The sequence below is a fragment of the Rhinopithecus bieti genome, unplaced genomic scaffold (genome assembly GCF_001698545.2).
Source record: "Rhinopithecus bieti isolate Rb0 unplaced genomic scaffold, ASM169854v2 scaffold_25940, whole genome shotgun sequence".
Lineage (NCBI taxonomy): Eukaryota > Metazoa > Chordata > Mammalia > Primates > Cercopithecidae > Rhinopithecus > Rhinopithecus bieti.
Window position 1 is genome coordinate 1,132,127 of NW_016811810.1, and position 17,905 is coordinate 1,150,031.

A 17,905-nucleotide genomic window follows, 5' to 3' on the forward strand; every position below is an offset into this window, starting at 1 on the left:
TTTTTTAAGACGGAGTCTCGCTCTTAAAAAAAGAGCGCAGGCTGGAGTGCAGTGGCGTGATCTTGTCTCACTGCAAGCTCCATCTCCTGGGTTCATGCCATTCTCCTGCCTCAGCCTCCCGAGTAGCTGGGACTACAGGCGCCTGCCACCATGCCCGGCTAATTTTTTATATTTTTTAGTACAGACGGGGTTTCACCATGTTAGTCAGAATGGTCTCGATCTCCTGACCTCGTGATCTGCCCGCCTCGGCCTCCCTAAGTGCTAGGAATACAGGCATGAGCCACCGCGCCCGGCCCGGTAAGCATCTTTAGACATTTTTATAGCAATCTGAAACAGTAATTTTTGGGCCGTCAAAAAAATCTGGCTTATATTTTTATGTCTTTCTAGTCAATGATTTTGAAATTTTATTTTACAAGAGTATTGGTCTGCAACGGTTTAGAAAGACACAAACTGGCCCTTCTATGCAGTTTGAGAAGCCCTGTACTGGAAGCTTCCTTGGCCTAAGAGGACAGAAAGACTTATGACACACAGCTTCAACAATGACCTGATTAACCTAAAAGTAGGTGCAGCGGTCTGGCCTGGTGGCTACAAGGACATAGACCAATAGCTCTGGGTCTAGCTCATGCCAAAGGCCAAGACACAGAAACAAGCCTGTAAAAAGCAGATACCATGGAAACCAAATAGTAATTTTTACACATACACAGCATAAAAAGGACCACAATGAGATATAATTATCATTGTTAAGAGTCCCTTCACCAAATGAGGGACCATAAAGCATGTGTGTGCATACCCAGACACCTAGCTGCCATCATCACCACTCGACAGTGTCACGAGCGCTTCTACATCCGACACACACTACCTTCCAACTGATAGATGGTCAGGGTGGTCCTCACACTACACCTGCACCAGGCGTTATTCCCAGTTTGCCAAGCTTTCCATGTTGCTGTCTAAAAATCTGAATCTCCAGCCCAGACCACCTCCTGGGGGCTCTATGCCCGATATCCTGCCACCTCCTCTATATTCCCATTTGCATATCCCAAATGTCCAAACCTGGCGTCATCATGTTTCCCTGACATGGACTCCTCATTCTGAGTTTTATTTCATTTGGTAGCACGATGTTACTTTTGGTGACACTGATGCTATGATTTCTGTTCTGGATTCTTCCTTCCTCTTGACCTCCTATACCAATTCACCACATCTTGTCCCTTTTAAGTCTGTCTTCTCTGCTCCTTCCCACTTTGCCTCTTCCAGCTTAGACCCTGCTGTCATTTATTTGAATGACCACTCAACTTCCTAATGGATCTCTGCATTTCCTATCTTGCCCTCTGAGCCATCAGTCAGCAAGGCAAGGCTAAAGTGGTTTTTTTTTTTTTTTTTTTTGAGACAGAGTCTCACTCTGTCACCCAGGCTGGAGTGTAGTGGAACAATCTCAGCGCCACCACACCTGGCTAATTTTTGTATTTTTAGTACAGATGGAGTTTGGTCATGTTGGTCTCAAACTCCTGACCTCAGATGATCCATCGGCCTCCCAAAGTGCTGGGACTACAGGCATGAGCCACGGTGCCCATCTTTCTGAGATGACATCTGCTTCAAATCTTAAAAAACACTGCCAGGCCTAAGATCAGAGAGTGACCTTGGGACCACGTCTCAAAAATCAACTGGGGTGCTTGTTATCACTCTAGGTCCTTGGCCTCTCCAGATCCACTGCAGTTCTCTAGTCCCGGGGAACTGAACTTTTAAAAGATCCCCCATGACTTTTATGTCTATTACATTTTAATTTATTCATTTGTAAAATAATTATATCTAATTCCCCAGGGCTCATGCATTACTTGTTTTTAGATAAAAAATAGTGACGTGAACGCTATGATTCCTGTCCCGGATTCTTCCTTCCTCTTGACCTCTAACATTTAGATGCTTAACACCGTATGGTGGTACATTCATTCGCTTAATAAATACTGCTTGAGCCTTATTACTGCTGAACGAACAGTACTGTAGGAGCTGGGGGAGAGTGCTGAATAAATAAAGTTCTCATCTTTGTGATGCTCACACTTTAGTGGAGGAGACAGGAAAACAAGTGAGACATTGTCACACAGTGAGAAACATTAGGAGAAAAATGAAGCAGGATGAAGACAGTTAAGTCACAGTTGCTGCCATTAAGGAACTTATGTTTTATTAGAGAAAGAGGGTGAGAGTGAGCATGTGTGAGAGTACAGGGGGTTGGGGGAGAGAACGTAGGAATGCACATCATAATACAGTAAGTTCATTCAAGCTTTATGCTTGGCACTCAGTAAGGTTCTCTGGCACCTTGTGGGTAGAGGCCAGGGATGTTGCTAAGAACTCCTACTATTCATAGGACAGTCTCCTACAACAAAGAATTACCCAGTCCCAAATGTCAACAATGCCCAGGCTGAGAAACCCTGGTGTATGTAATGTGTCATCCTTGAGGTGACACAAAAATAAGACATGGTCCATGGTCTCTGCACTCATGAGGTGCTCAATCTAGTAAGGAAAACAAGCAAAGATAAAAATACAATACCATCTTATGAGCATTAAGAAAGATACTTGTTCCAGCCTGGCTAACATGATAAAACTCTACCAAAAACAAAAATTAGCTGGGCGTGGTGGTGCGTGACTGTAGTCCCAGCTACTTGGGATGATGAGGTGGGAGGACAGATTAAGCCCAGGAGGTCAAGGTTGGAATGAGCCGTGATTGTGCCACTGCACTGCACTCTACCCTGGGTGACAGTGTGAGACTCTGCTTTGGGAAAAAAAAAAAAAAGGAAAGGTACTTGAGTGGGAAATTGCCTCGATGCCATCATGGCCTCCAAGTTTAGCACCAGGCAAGCTATCTCAGAAGTTACCCAACAGACAGGTTTAGGACCAAATGAAGATGCTCCAATTACATGGTTATTAAGTTAAAAACAAAACAAAACAAAACAAAAACAAAAACAAAACCCAAAACACATAGTAAGAAATATTTTCCATTTCCCCACAAACATGCTCTGCTTTGGTCACATCCAGATACAGGAAGTTCCTAGAATACAGTTTGTGTGTGTGCGTTTTTTTTTTTTTTTTTTAAAAACAGAGTCTCGCTCTGTTGCCCAGGCTAGAGTGCAGTGGCATGATCTTGGCTTACTGCAACCTCCGCCTCCCAGGTTCAAACGATTCTCCTGCCTCAGCCTCCCAAGTAGCCGGGATTATAGGCATGCCAATTTTGTATTTTTAGTACAGATGGGGTTTCACCATGTCGGCCAGGCCAGTCTTGAACTCCTGACCTCAGATGATCCACCTGCCTCAGCCTCCCAAAGTGCCGGGGTTACAGGAGTGAGTCACTGTGCTCAGCCAGAACAGTCTTTTTTTCTTTTGTGTATCATTCATATATATTTCTGTTCCTTTGTATGTCTTGTAATTTTTTGTTGGAGATCAGACATTTTATATAATATATTGTAGGAATTCTGGGTACTTGATCCTCCTCCCTTTAGGGCTTTTTTTTTTTTTTTTTTTTTTTTTGCCACAGGGTCTTGCTAAGCCCAGGCTAGTCTCAAACTCCTAGACTCAAGCGATCTCCCGGCCTCAACCTGCCGAGCAGCTGAGATTACTCACTGTGCCTGGCTGGAATATAGCCTTTTGACCCCATGTCATTACCCACACTCTTCACTCTTCCTGGAATGTACTTCCCGAGCCTGTCTGCCCTAAAAATTCCAATTTCTCCTTTAAGCCTAGACTCAAATGCTACCCACACTCTGCTGCCTCGCCCAATCCCCCTAGTGACACACAGGGTCCTCTTCTGCTCTTCCTGATGTTGTTCTTTGTCAGAGCAATAGAACAGCAGTAGCATTTCACAACATTTGGTAGCAAACCCTTTGTCCAAATGCAGTCATATATGGGACTGAAATACAAGAACTCTAGCTTGGAGAATTTATAACATCTACTTTTAAAAATACAAATCAATGCTGCCTGGTAAAAGAGGCTATCTGGACAAAAAATAGTTTTGAAATGTAGGGCTAGAGAACAGTAGGTATGTTCTTCGAATAGATATAATATCCAAATTAATTCACTCAGATTAGTGGTAGTAAATAATAACATTTTTTTTTTCTTTTTTTCCAGAGTCTTACTCTATCACCCAGGCTGGAGTGCAGCGGTACAATCTCGGCTCACTGCAACCGCTTCCTGGGTTCAAGCAATTCTCATGCCTCAACCTCCTGAATAGCTGGGACTACAGGTGTGTACCACCATGCCTGGCTAATTTTTGTTTTTTTGAGTTTTGCTCTGTCACCCAGGCTGGAGTGCCATCTTGGCTCACTGCAGCCTCTGCCTCCCAGGTTCAAGCAATTCTTCTGCCTCAGCCTCCTGAGTAGCTGGGATTACAGGCACGCATCATCACACCTGGCTAATTTTTGTATTTTTAGTAGAGACGGGGTTTTGCCATGTTGGCCAGGCTGGTCTCGAACTTCTAACCTGAAGTAATCAGCCCTCCTCAGCCTCCTGAAGTGCTGGGATTACAGGCATGAGTCCCTGCACCTGCCTTTTTTCTTTTTTCTTTTTTTCAGTAGAGACAGGGTTTCACCATGTTGGCTAGGCTGATCTCGAACTCCCAGCCTCAAGTGATCTGTCCACCTTGGCCTCCCAAAGTGCTGGGATGGATTACAGGTGTGATCCACCGTGCCAGGCCAAAAATAACAATTTTTGTTTCCATCTGCCTTACAATCTCAAGATTTGCTTTAATTCAGAAGGAAAGTTTTATCCTATGCTTTCAAAATTCTAAATTAGTTAAATTTAACACAAAGTTAGTGTCAGTGAATGTTTAATGATGCAAAGCATGAGAGACCAGGTAAAGTTACTGGCTCAAAATTATGAATCCTGGCTTCTTTCAGCCATAATATGATTGAGGCAACTACAGGAAGACTGAAATAGCTATTCTGGGTTCAAGGAGAGTGGGGAATAGGTTCTCACAGTCCTTAGTTCTGAGGCTGAGGGCACAGAATTGCTTGGCAGCAGGGACCATGAGTCTAAAAGGACCTTTGTGTCAAGTAACATACAGAGATTGCTCTGTCCCACCACTTCCTCTCTGTCCCCAAGGGACTTCTGAAGTGGTTTTCAACAAGGGTTGCCTGAAGGAAGACATTTCCCATGCATATGTCCAGACACATCCGGGAGGAGGTTCACATCAGTCATAAATGCCAGGAAGGCAAATCTTAGCTGTCTTGTTACACAGCCTGCAGTAGCAAGATGCAATAGTTTATATGTACGCTGACATGGAAGCAGGAGTTGTTTCTGGGTAAACAATGTGGTAATGAAAAACCAAACAAATGCTCGTATCTCTGAGCCCAAAATGACACTACCAAAATTTTAAAGAAATTTATCCCTAAAAGATAATCATAAAAGCAAATAATCCATTATCACAAGCTTTTTCTTTCTTTTTTCTTTTCCCTTAAGAGACAGTCTTGCTCTGTGGCACAGAGTCTCTCTGGGTCTCTATCTCCTGTTCTGTTAAAATGAAGATAATAAAAGGACAAGTGCACATTCCTCTATCCTCATTTCTAAAACCTAAAAAGTTCTGAAAATGTTAAGTGTGCTTTTCTATGTTTGAAACAAACTAATATGGTAGTAAAACCTGAACAGATGAAGCATCTTACAATCTTTCTTTAACTGTTAATGTAATTATTTGCATTTTGCTATAGAAACACTGGTGGTTTTAACTCTGGCATGTTATTAGAGTCTTAAATAATGTATAATGTTCAGCATATTACACTAACTTTTTAGTATTTAAAAAATACTGAATTCTGAAACACACATGGCCCTTACGGGTTTTGGATACAGGATTTTGGATCTGTTAGAGGGCAGTACCACAATCATAGCTTACTGTAATCTAGAACTCCTGGACTCAGTCTTAGCCTCTCAAGTATCTGGGACTACAGGTGTGAGCCACAATGCCTGGCTAATTTTTTTTTTATTTTTTGTAGAGACAGGGTCTTGCTGTGTTGCCTAGGCTGGTCTTGAACTCCTGGGCTCAAGTGATCCTCCTACCTTGGCCTCCCAAAGCACTGGCATTATAGACATTAACCACCACATCCAGCCATATTATTGCAAGTAGTTTTGTTTTGTTTTTTTTGAAATGGAGTTTCACTTGTCGCCCAGGCTGGAATACAATGGCATGATCTCAGCTCACTGAAACCTCTGCCTACTGGTTCAAGCAATTCTTCTGCCTCAGCCTCCCAAGTAGCTGGGATTACAGGCATGCGCCTGGCTACTTTTTGTATTTTTAGTAGAGACTGGGTTTCGCCAGGCTGGTCTCGAGCTCCTGACCTCAGGTGATCTGCTTGCCTCAGCCTCCCAAATAGGCCACCGTGCCCGGCCTATTGTAAGTTTTTTTTTTTTTTTTTTGAGACGGAGTCTTGCTCTGTCGCCTAGGCTGGAGTGCAGTGGCTGGATCTCAGCTTACTGCAAGCTCCGCCTCCTGGGTTTATGCCATTCTCCTGCCTCAGCCTCCCGAGTAGCTGGGACTGCAGGCATCCGCCACTTCGCCCGGCTAGTTTTTTGTATTTTTTTAGTAGAGACGGGGTTTCACCGTGTTATCCAGGATGGTCTCAATGTCCTGACCTCGTGATCCGCCCGTCTCAGCCTCCTAAAGTGCTGGGATTACAGGCTTGAGCCACCGCGCCCGGCCCCGGCCTATCGCAAGTTTTAAGGAGTAGTTGTAAAACTAACTCTCCTGCTTTGAAAGATAACATTTTGCAATAATTTGCAATATAGTAGACTCTAACATGGCTTAAAAAGTCAAAGAAGCCTTTCAGAAACACAATTACCAGAAATCTTTCCTCTTTTTCCAGCCAGCGCTGATCTTCTTCCATTTCCTGTTGTTGTCGGATTAGCCGCTCTTCCATCAGGTGGGTTGGCAACACTTGCCCAATCCCTCGCAGGTCCAATGCTGTAGAGTCCTGGAAGAAGGGTTGAAAACAGCATGTCCAGTCTCTTAAGTCTATTCCTATGTTCTTACATTGTTTTATGTGTCTTTCAAGAAAAGATAAGCAAAACAGCAAGTATGGTAGAAACAGGATCTCTCATACTGTGCTTGTGGGAGTAACTTTTCTGGAGGGTGCAATTTAACGTGCATCAAGCATCTTTAACAAGTAAACAACACTTTAGCTCACAGATTCACTTGTAGGGGTCTATTTTAAAGAAATAACACAAGATATGTGCAAAGAATGCATTGTTACTTATAGTAAAAAAGTAGAAACAATCTAGAAGGTTGAAATATGATACATATTATAGAGTATTAAGTAGCAGACAACTATAGATGCTCTTTTATTCAAATAAGTAATTTTTTTTCTTTTTAATGAGATGGGGTCTTGCTATGTTGCCCAGGCTGGCATCAAACTCCTAGGCTCAAGTTATCTTACCACCTCAGCCTCTTGAGTAGATGCAACTATGGGTGTGTGTTACTGTACCCAGCTCAAATAAATTTTTAAACTGTAAGAGCAGTTCTTGGTTTTACCAGGAAAATTTAGTAAAAATTAACATGGTCCAAAGAACTGAATGCTTTGTCTTCCTGTTTCTTCGTTGGCCTCATGCATATGCTGATTATATTCCACTGAGGGCTTTGCCTTTCAAATAAATGGACTAAAGATTTTGGTATTTCTCCCTGGGTTCTTTTAGTTAAAAAAGTTCATGAAACCAGAAAGCATTTGAGTCGATGGAGTATCCTGATCTTTGAATTAAGTCATTAAAATATGGCCAGGCATGGTGGCTCAAGCCTGCAATCCCAGCACTTTGGGAGGCTGAGGCGGGTGGATCACTTGAAGTCAGGGGTTCAAGACCAGCCTGGCCAACATGGTGAAACTCTGCCTCTACTAAAAAATACAAAAATGAGCTGGGCGTGGTGGCTTGCGCTTGTAATCCAAGCTGCTCGGGAGGCTGAGGCAGAATTGTTTGAACCTGGGAGGCAGAGGTTGCAGTAAGCCGAGATCGTACCACTGTATTCCAGCCTGGGAGACAGAGTGAGACTCTGTCTCAAAAAAAAAAAAGTCATTAAAATCAATAAATCTTAGGATTTGGAAACAAAAGGTGCCTTAGGCCATGCTTTGCTACTTTTTTTTTTTTTTAGACAGGTTCTTATTCTGTTGCCCAGGCTGGAGTGCAGCGGCATGATCTCAGCTCACTGCAGTCTCAACTTCCTAGGCTCAAACGATCCTCTCACCCCAGCATCCCGAGTAGCTAGGACTACAGGCATATACCACCATACGTGACTAATTTTCTATTTTTTGTAGAGATAGTGTCTCATTATGTTGCCCAGACTGCTTTCACACTCTTGGGCTCAAGCAATCCTCCTACTTCAGCCTCCCAAAAGTACTGGGATTACAGGTGTAAGCCACCATGCCCAGCTTTGCCATCCTTTATAAGTTAACAAACTGAAGCCCAAGACACCCGATTTACCTCCACATTGGGCTGCCACATTGCTATCTCCTGAGGTCTATGATTCCATGAATCTGTTTGGTCCAAAAGAGATGTCTGACCTGGATAGATGCTGCCAGCCATGGCTGTGATTCCATGTGAACCAGGGTAGCCAGAAACCTGTGAATGAGTAAGGAGACAAGGTAATGTTCAACTATAACATCCGCACAGTTCTGCTTCATACACAAAGGAAACTAAAATTACAGAGAATATTGTGGTAGGCATAATTATGGCCCCCCAAAGATACCCATGTTCTAATCCCTTGAACATGTGAATATGTTTCCTTACATGGCGAAAGAGACTTTGCAGATGTGGTTGTAAGTCAAGGACCTTGGGATGGGAGGGTATCCAGGATATCTGAGTGAGTCCAATGTAATTACAAGGGTCCTTAAAAGTGCAAGAGGGAAGTATAAGAGGAGGGAGGGACATGGGACCACTGAAGAAGGGTCAGAGAGAGTTAATACTGCTGGCTCTGGGCCGGGCACAGTGGCTCAAGTCTGTAATCCCAGCACTTTGGGAGGCCGAGGTGGGCGGATCACAAGGTCAGGAGATGAGACCATCCCGTCTAACACGGTGAAACCCCATCTCTACTAAAAAATACAAAAAATTAGCCGGGTGTGGTGGCAGGTGCCTGTAGTCCCAGCTAATTGGGAGGCTGAGGCAGGAGAATGGCGTGAACCCAGGGGGAGGAGCTTGCAGTGAGCCGAGATCGCGCCACTGCACTCCAGCCTGGGTGACAGAGCGAGAGACTGTCTCAAACAAACAAACAAACAAACAAAAACCAAAAAAAAAAAAACCCCAAAATCTTCTGGCTTCAGAACACGGAGTAAGGGGACCATGAGCCAAGGCATGTGGGTGGCCTATAGAAGCTGATAAGGCAAGGAAACGAACTCTCAGCCAAAGTCTCAAGAAAGGACATTTGTTATGGCTGCATTAGAGAGCCAGTGCAAGTATATACTAGAAAATAAGAAATTGTTTCTTTGGAATTTCACATTTACTAAAATAATGAGGGCAGGCCATCCTTGGATGCAAAAGCAACAGGAAGCCACAAAAATGGCTGTGCCATACTCTGCTCTAGAAATCCCCTTTCCTGCCCAACCAACCACTATCTCCCAACAAGAATAACAACAACAAAAAACACACACAAAACTCCTCAACTGTTGATCCTCTAATGACCTAGGAGCTGATGGTAGGATAAGTCATACCTTTAAATTCTAACAATGATGACTAAGGCAGAGAGAAGACATTCAGTTGGACATAGAGAAAAATTTCAAGGCAGAGGGAAAATAAGACAGGTTTCTTTATATGGTTCCTTCTCTCAATCAAGAGAAAGACAACAGAATCAGTATTGGTTTCCACACCTCATTAGGCTAGTGTTGCATGGTGGGTGTTGTCAGTTAATTTTTTAGTGAGATAAAGCACAGCCAAAATTGTATTTCCAAATATCAACACATCCTTCAACAAAGGTTTTGTGCATTTATTCGGTCTCTAGGCATTAATTTATACCAAAACTCCATATGGACAATATCAAATTAATGAATTTTCAAGTAAGACATACAGTTAGTTCTCACAGTTTATTTGAATGAAAATATCTTAATAATAAAAACTGCTACTAAATACAAAATGCTGTATCAAGATTTTTGGTGAAAAGGGACACATTATTGCCAGAAAACATTTAGGAATTTTCACAAGGAGGTTTAAAATGGTCTAAGGCAGTTTTCTACATAATAGTAACCATGTAGAAGGATCACTTTAGGCTAAAAATGAAGTAACTTCAGGAAATGTCTCATAGTTGGTCTCATTTACAAGAGAGGAAAATTTAGGCTTGGGAAAGGTTAATCACACATTAGTTCAATGAAAAAAATCAATGTTTTACTTAATTCTCTATTTACTCACTTATACATGCTGTTCTAAGCCCTTAAAATAGAGACAAGTCCTCACTCTCAAGGGCTTCCACTGCACTGGTGACAGATAGCCACTAACAAACACATATGAGAGTTTCAAATCTTGACAGTGCCACAGACCAGGCCTGCTGGGACACAAAGAGAACTGTCTCTCTGCTAACAGCTTGTCTCATTAAGCAGGTGCTGTCATGTTTTCTCAAAACAATGCTCGTATTCAATTCCCACTCAGGGCCAGTTCACTTTCCATACCAGCCAGGCACAGACTCTGGGGCCCATCTGCTTGTTTGCCAGAACTCAGGGTCTCTCAGCAATCACAGAGGTAGGGTTTCTTTCTTTAGGCCACCTGCATACTTCCCATTGCTCTGACCCTTGTGCTGGGTCAGGGTTTTGGCTTCTTCACTTATGGAACTGGTAGTAATCTAAACTGACAAAGGGCCCTGTGAGATCCTTCCATGAGAAAAAAGAGTACTTTATTTGTCTTCATATTCCCAGTGCCTAGAATAGTGCCAGGCAGAGTAGATGAACATTCAGTACAACCCTGCTGAACGAACAGACAAGTGCCTGAGAAAACTCAAATGATTCATTCACTCCTGTTCTGCCAGGCAAGCGGCCATCTCAGAACAGTGTCTCCCAAAACATAGGTCTGACTGAGTCATCTGCCTCGGAACGCACTGAGGTTGCTTGCTAATGATAAGCTATTCTTGGGTTCCAGAATTAATACATTAGAATCTGGAGGCTAAAGAGGCTGAAATTTGCTGTTCTAAACTACCACTGACGTATCTTTTCTAATAAGAAAGTGCTTACATTCTCCCTTATTACTGACAGTTAAGTACCAATAGTTAAGATTTTTTGCCCATTTTGACCCAAGAGGCCTTAATTTAAACCATGCTTTCAACAACTCTGTGAAGGAGGTAGGAAAGGTTAAGTACTGACACCCTCAATAGGACTCTGACTTCTACAGACACTACAATGAGTTAAAAAAAGATGAGCCCTAAAAAGCACACTCTATATGATCTATTTATATAAAATTCTAGAACAGGCAGAAATCTCTGATACTAGAAGTGAGAAGAGTGGTTGCTCTTGGGGCAGGAGGTGTCTGATGGGAAGGGGCACAAAGGAACTGCCGGGGTCACAGACACACTCTATATTCTGAAGTGAGGATGGGATGCACTGGGGTATGCATCTGTCGGAACAAAGACCTGTGCATTGTAAGGTATACTTCGGTAAAAGTTAATAACTTTTTCTCGAAACAAATGAATTGTTTACTTTGTTTCAGGCCCTTTTCATTCAAGGATAATTTTTTCTAATTTGTACAGGGTATCTGTCTATAAATCTAACACTTTTCACACTTGTCCATATGGTATTTCATCTGGGTTCTGTTAATTTTGAATTTTATTCTTGCCTTCCATAAAAACTGTCCAGTTCAGTACTCCCTCTGCAGAGTGTGTGCCCACTGGCTTCACCTTGCCCTTTACCATAGCAAGTGGATGAAAACGTGCCTAAGAATGGCAGCAGGCCCTGGCCCTGTCCACTTGAAGATGGAGTGAAAAGCAAACGCCTTCTGTGTGGGGTCTCGAGACATCACTCAATGATTAGGGTAACCACTTTCCCAGCTGTCTATCGGCCAAATCATACTCATAAGTACACAAATAAAAATATGCACAATGTACCTTTCTATCCCAAAAGTGCTAAATAATCAAGTAACACAGTTTATACCTGTAATGACTGGCATACCTGGTAATGATTGGTTTGTACCATGTGCTGTGGGCTGGGATAAAATCCTTCGCTGGACCTCGGACTAGGATAACCCGGTCTGCTGGGCTGTAAAATCAACAGAGCATCATATGAATGAACCTTTGGATTTTGATAAACCTGTACTTTATGAATAGACAAAGACATTTTCCTAATAGAGCTTAGTTAAGAAGAATGATAAAAAGATGCTAAGACATTTCAATGCGGAAAGAACAGTCTTTTCAACAAATGATCCTGTGGCAATGGACAGCTACCCGTGAAAAACTGAAGTTTGACCTCTTTCTCCCAACACACACAAAAATTAACTCGAAATGGATTACATGTCTAAATATAAAAGTTAAAAACTCTAAGATTCTTAGAAGAAAACTTAAATCTTGGGCAGGGCATGGTAGCTTATGCCTGTAATCCTAGCACTTTGGGAGGCCAAGGTGGGCAGATTGTTTGAGGCCAGGAGCTGAAAACCAATCAGGCCAGTCTGATGGGAATGTAAAATGGTGTAGTCACTATGGAAGACAGTATGGCTATTCCTGAAAAACTAAATAGAGAACTAGCATATGATCCAGCAATTCTACTTTCAGGTATATGTAACAGAGAAATGAAAGTATATATCTGCACAAAAACATGAGCATCAGCTACTCAGAAGGCTGAAGTGGGAGGGTCGCTTGAGCCGAGGAATTAAGAGGCCAGTCTGGGCAACATAGCAAGACTGTATCTTTGAAAAAAACAAATAAGTAAACACAAACATGTACATGAATGTTCTTAACAGTATTATTCACAACAGCTAAAAATGGGGAACAGTCCATGTCCATCAACTGACATAAATGGATAAACAAAATACTGCATACCTATGAAAGAGATATTATTCGTAATTAAAGGGAATAAAGTACTGACACATGCTACAACTTAGATGAACTTTCGAAACATTCTAAGTGAAAAAAGTCAGTCACAAAGAACATACGATTTCTTTAATGAAATATCTATACTAGGAAAGATTAATATAGACAGCAAGTACATAAGTGATTGCCAGGGGTCGGAAGGAGGAGGAAATGGGGGATGACAGCTAATGGGCGCAGGATTTCATTTCGGGTACAGGATTTCATTTTAGAACATTTCATAAAAATGTTCTAGGCTGGGCGCTATGGCTCACGCCTGTAATCCCAGCACTTTGGGAGGCCGAGGTGGGATTACCACTTGAGCCCAGGAGTTTGAGACCAGCCTGGGGAACACAGTGAGACCCCGTCTCTACTAAAAACAGAAGTCCTAAAACTGGTTGTGGTGATGGTTGCACAACTCTGAATATACTTAAAAACATTGAATTGTACAATTTATTTATTTAGAGTCTCACTCTGCCATACACACTGGAGTGCAGTATACAATCCTGGTTCACTGCAACCACTGCCTCCCGGGTTTGAGCAATTCTCATGCCCCAGCCTCTCAAGTAGCTGGGATTACAGGCATGCAGCACCTCACCAGGCTAATTTTTGTATTTACAGTAGAGACAGGGTTTTGCCATGTTGGCCAGGCTGGTCTTGAACTCCTTGCCTTAAGTGATCTGCTTGCCTCAGCCTCCCAAAGTGCTGGGATTACAGGAGTGAGCCACTGTGCCCAGCCAAACTGTACGCTTTCAGTGGATAAACCGCATGGTATGTAAATTGTTTTTTTTTTTTTTTTTTTTTTTGAGACGGAGTCTCGCTGTGTCGCCCAGGCTGGAGTGCAGTGGCGCGATCTCGGCTCACTGCAAACTCCGCCTCCCGGGTTCCCACCATTCTCCCGCCTCAGCCTCCGAGTAGCTGGGATTACAGGCATGCAGCACCTCACCAGGCTAATTTTTGTATTTACAGTAGAGACAGGGTTTTGCCATGTTGGCCAGGCTGGTCTTGAACTCCTGACCTCGTGATCCACCTGCCTCGGCCTCCCAAAGTGCTGGGATTACAGGCTTGAGCCACCGCACCCGGCCTGTAAATTGTATCTTAATAAAGCTATTGAAGTATCATTAATAACAAAACAGGATACTGAATATTCTGAGCCCGAGGGAACCAAATGCTCTCTGTCCAGCAGTCTGGGACCTGGAGAGAAGGCACTTGTGTTCTATTGTTTGCCTACTTCCTGGTTGTGTTACTATGGTCAAATGATGAAACTGACTGGCTTCTAGATCCTCATCTATAAGATGGGGGTGAGCTAGAGGATCTCTAAAGTCACTTCCAGGTCTTAAATTCTCACTTTGTTTCTGGGATAAACGAATTCAAAGTTCATAGTGAAAGAACAATTTAGTCTGAAATAGAAGTCTCAAAGAAGTCAATAAAGTCTTTTAAAACTTGGAGGATTTAACAAGGTGGAAACCCATTACTGTCTAGCCAAATTAAGTCCAGAATAAAATGAAATGGATTTAAGTCCCATCAAGATTAGGAAAGAAAACTCCTTAGTGCCTGTCTCTCTCTCCCACAGTGCTGGGTGAACACGTGCTTTGCTCTAGTTAGGTCCAGAGTATGTTTTGGTCTCTAAAATCAGTCTCACTTCCCCCTCAGTTTTGCTTATAATGTCCCCTCTGCCTGGAATGTCTGCTCCCTCCATCTGTAGAATACTTCTGATCCTTTCACTCTTTTAGATGTTACTTTTTTCACAGAACGGCTCCTGATTTTGCCAGCCTAACATAAACGTATGTCCTCTGCTCTCCTAAGGAGGCCTTTTTCAAACCCTACCCTGGGTTGCAGGTACTTTGCACTTGCTCTACCCCTGCTATTATGAGCTGCTAAATTCCTGAGGGCGAAAATCCTTCCTTTTGCTTAGCCCTGTCATGTTTCAAACAGTGTTCCAAATAGTCTACTCTAAACTTAACTAAATAACAACATGAATTCCCCCAAAGACACCCCAAACAGGAAAAGGGTATAAAGAGAGCATTCTAGGCTTTTCTCTACTCTGTGTGCTAGGGTGGCAATTTCCAAAGGGTGTTCTATGACATGGTTGTGTTGAATTAAAAGAGGTCCAAAAAAAAAAAGTTTTAAAGATATGTGTTAATATACAAGCATTAATAATGGTTGCAAGGGAAAGGGTTTCCTGAATCAAATGCTCTTGGAGTCCAAGAATGGAATGAGGCAGAGCCGGGGACTGGAATAATAAACAGAGCTGACAGCTGCACAGTGATGCACTCTTGATAAATTCAGGCAAAAAAAAAAAAAAAAAGTTGCAATTTACTGTGTATTCTGTGTGTACTGAACTACCTACTTTACATACAAGTTGATAATCTTGATCACGACATTGCTATGAAGCAATACTATAAACCCTATTTTACAGAGTCTCAGATAAATTGGGCAATCTAAATAGGGCATATAGGTGGTAACGGTAGAACTGCGTGACTCCAAAATCTGCTGTGCCATGATGCTATTCTATGATAAGCGTACTTCTGACTCACCAAATAAAAAGGAACATACAAAATAAACAGATCAGACAATGGCAAAACCAATGTAAACTATCTCACAGTGATGCAAAGACTTAACTGGGTAGCAAATGATAACACAAGCTTCCATTTCAAAATAAAAATAAAAGGTAAAAAGTTGAAAATATGTTTTATGATAGACAAAATATTTGCACAAAGGACACCACAAAATCAAATGTTGCTAACCAACAGCCATGGAGAGCACAACTGTACTGGTAAAACAGCTCTACTTCTGTTCTCTACAAATTGGAGGTTAGCATGGTGGTCAAGAGGGCAGGCTTTGAGCCAGACTGTCAGTGTTCACAGTAGGGTGCTTCAGCTCTCTATGCCTCCCTACTGTCAATGACAAAAGGAGTACAATAACCAGCTCCCGTGGTGGGCGGATTACCTGAGGTGAGGAGTTTGAGACCAGCCTGGTCAATATGGTGAAACCCTGTCTTTCCTAAAAATACAAAAACATTAGCCAGGTGTTGTGGCGCACGCCTGTAATCCCAGCTACTTGGGAGGCTGAGGCGTGAGAATAGCTTGAACTCAGGAGGCAGAGGTTGCAGTGAGCTGAGATCGCACCATGGCACTCCAGCATGGAGAGTGAGACTCTGTCTCAAAAAACAGAACAATCCAACAACAACAACAACAAAAATAAGTATACTGGAAGAGGTATGTAGGTTATATGCAATACTGTGCTATCTTATATAAGGAATTTATGCATCTGTGGATTTTAATCTCCATCCCTTGCAGATATCAAGGGAGAACTGTTATTAGCGAGGGTGCTTTCCATGATCACACAACTGGCATTAAGGTAGAGGTTAGCAGGTGGGATTTCTGGCAGTGAAGGGACAGGCCTGAACAACAGGATTTGTTTCATATCCCGCAGGACTTCTCTTTGTTTTGAGACAGTCATGCTCTGTTGCCTAGGGTGGAGAGCAGTGGCATGTTCTCGGCTCACGGCAACCTCTGCCACCCGAGTGTCAGTGATTCTCATGCCTCAGATTCCCAAGTAGCTGGGATTACAGGCATGCACAATCACACCCAGCTAATTTTTGTATTTTTATTTTTTGAGATGGAGTATCGTTCTGTCACCCAGGCTACAGTGCAGTGGCGTGATCTCGGCTCACTGCAAATTTTGCCTCCTGAGTTTAAGCAATTCTCGTGCCTCAGCCTCCTGAATAGCTGGGATTACATGTGCACACCACCACGCCTGGATAATTTTTGTATTTTTAGCAGAGACGGCGATTCGCCACGTTGCCCAGGCTGGTCTCAAACTACTGGCCTCAAGTGATCAGCTCATCTTGGCTGCCCAAAGTGCTGGGGTTACAGGTGTGAGCCACCATGCCTGGTCCCTGCAGGACTTTCTGCTGTTTCTCTCAACTTTATGTAAGTAAAACAACAGCAACAATAAAATCCCTGTTGCTTGAACACAGAATGAATTCTGCTTTATATATTTTGTATAGTTTGTATAGATCTTCTGTATAGTTTATGAGGAACTGAACTTTCCAGAACAGCAACTACCGTGTATACTGATGGGCAATTTTATTATGTTTCATTTAAAATTTACCAAGATTTTCTTACCATTCTAGAAAATGACATCACCAAGACTAATGAAATTCCTATCAGTTATAGCTGTGGGGGTCTGCTCTGTCACTGCTGCATTCATGGTGAGTCCACAAACAGGTGTAAGGATCTGGCTATGCCACCATGTCTCCCAATGTCATTAGACCTGAGTGCTTTATACATGCATGCATAACGTTATAAAAAATGACTTTCCTTTTATTTCTCCTGTATAGTTGGGTCTCCAAACACTAGTATTCTTCCACTGATATTCTGAAAATGGTAAGTCATTCTATTACCTATGTATTTTATTTCAGGATTAGTAAATGGGACATTATAAAATCATTTTTTATATAAATGCTGTGCTGGGTTTGATTAGGGTTGAGAACAATGTTCTGAGGCAGTTATTCTCAAACATTTCATCATTTTCAGGACCCCTGTACAGTCTCAAAAATTACTGAGGACTCTTTAGAGTTTTGTTTATTTGGAATATAACTACCAACACTCATACTGTTAGAAATTAAAACAGATACTAAAAAGTATTTATTAATTCATTTAAGAATAAGCTCATCACATACTAAAAAAACCACGTTTTCAAAACCAAACAAACCAAACTGAGAAGAACACATGTACATCTACACTTATGTAAATTCACTTTAATGTTAGGNTCATACTGTTAGAAATTAAAACAGATACTAAAAGTATTTATTAATTCATTTAAGAATAAGCTCATCACATACTAAAAAAACCACGTTTTCAAAACCAAACAAACCAAACTGAGAAGAACACATGTACATCTACACTTATGTAAATTCAC

General features: G+C 42.2%; 1 protein-coding gene across 1 annotated transcript in view; it reads right to left on the reverse strand.

Moving 5' to 3' along the window:
- Positions 1-17,905, reverse strand: part of PTK2 (protein tyrosine kinase 2) — a 368,771-nt gene that overhangs the window by 39,577 nt on the left and 311,289 nt on the right. Inside the window, exons 27-29 of the mRNA XM_017895110.1 lie at positions 12,090-12,176; positions 8,434-8,571; positions 6,807-6,938 (exon numbers count right to left, since the gene is read on the reverse strand). Coding sequence (XP_017750599.1) covers positions 6,807-6,938; positions 8,434-8,571; positions 12,090-12,176 — 357 coding nt within the window. The remainder of the gene's footprint in view (positions 1-6,806; positions 6,939-8,433; positions 8,572-12,089; positions 12,177-17,905) is intronic.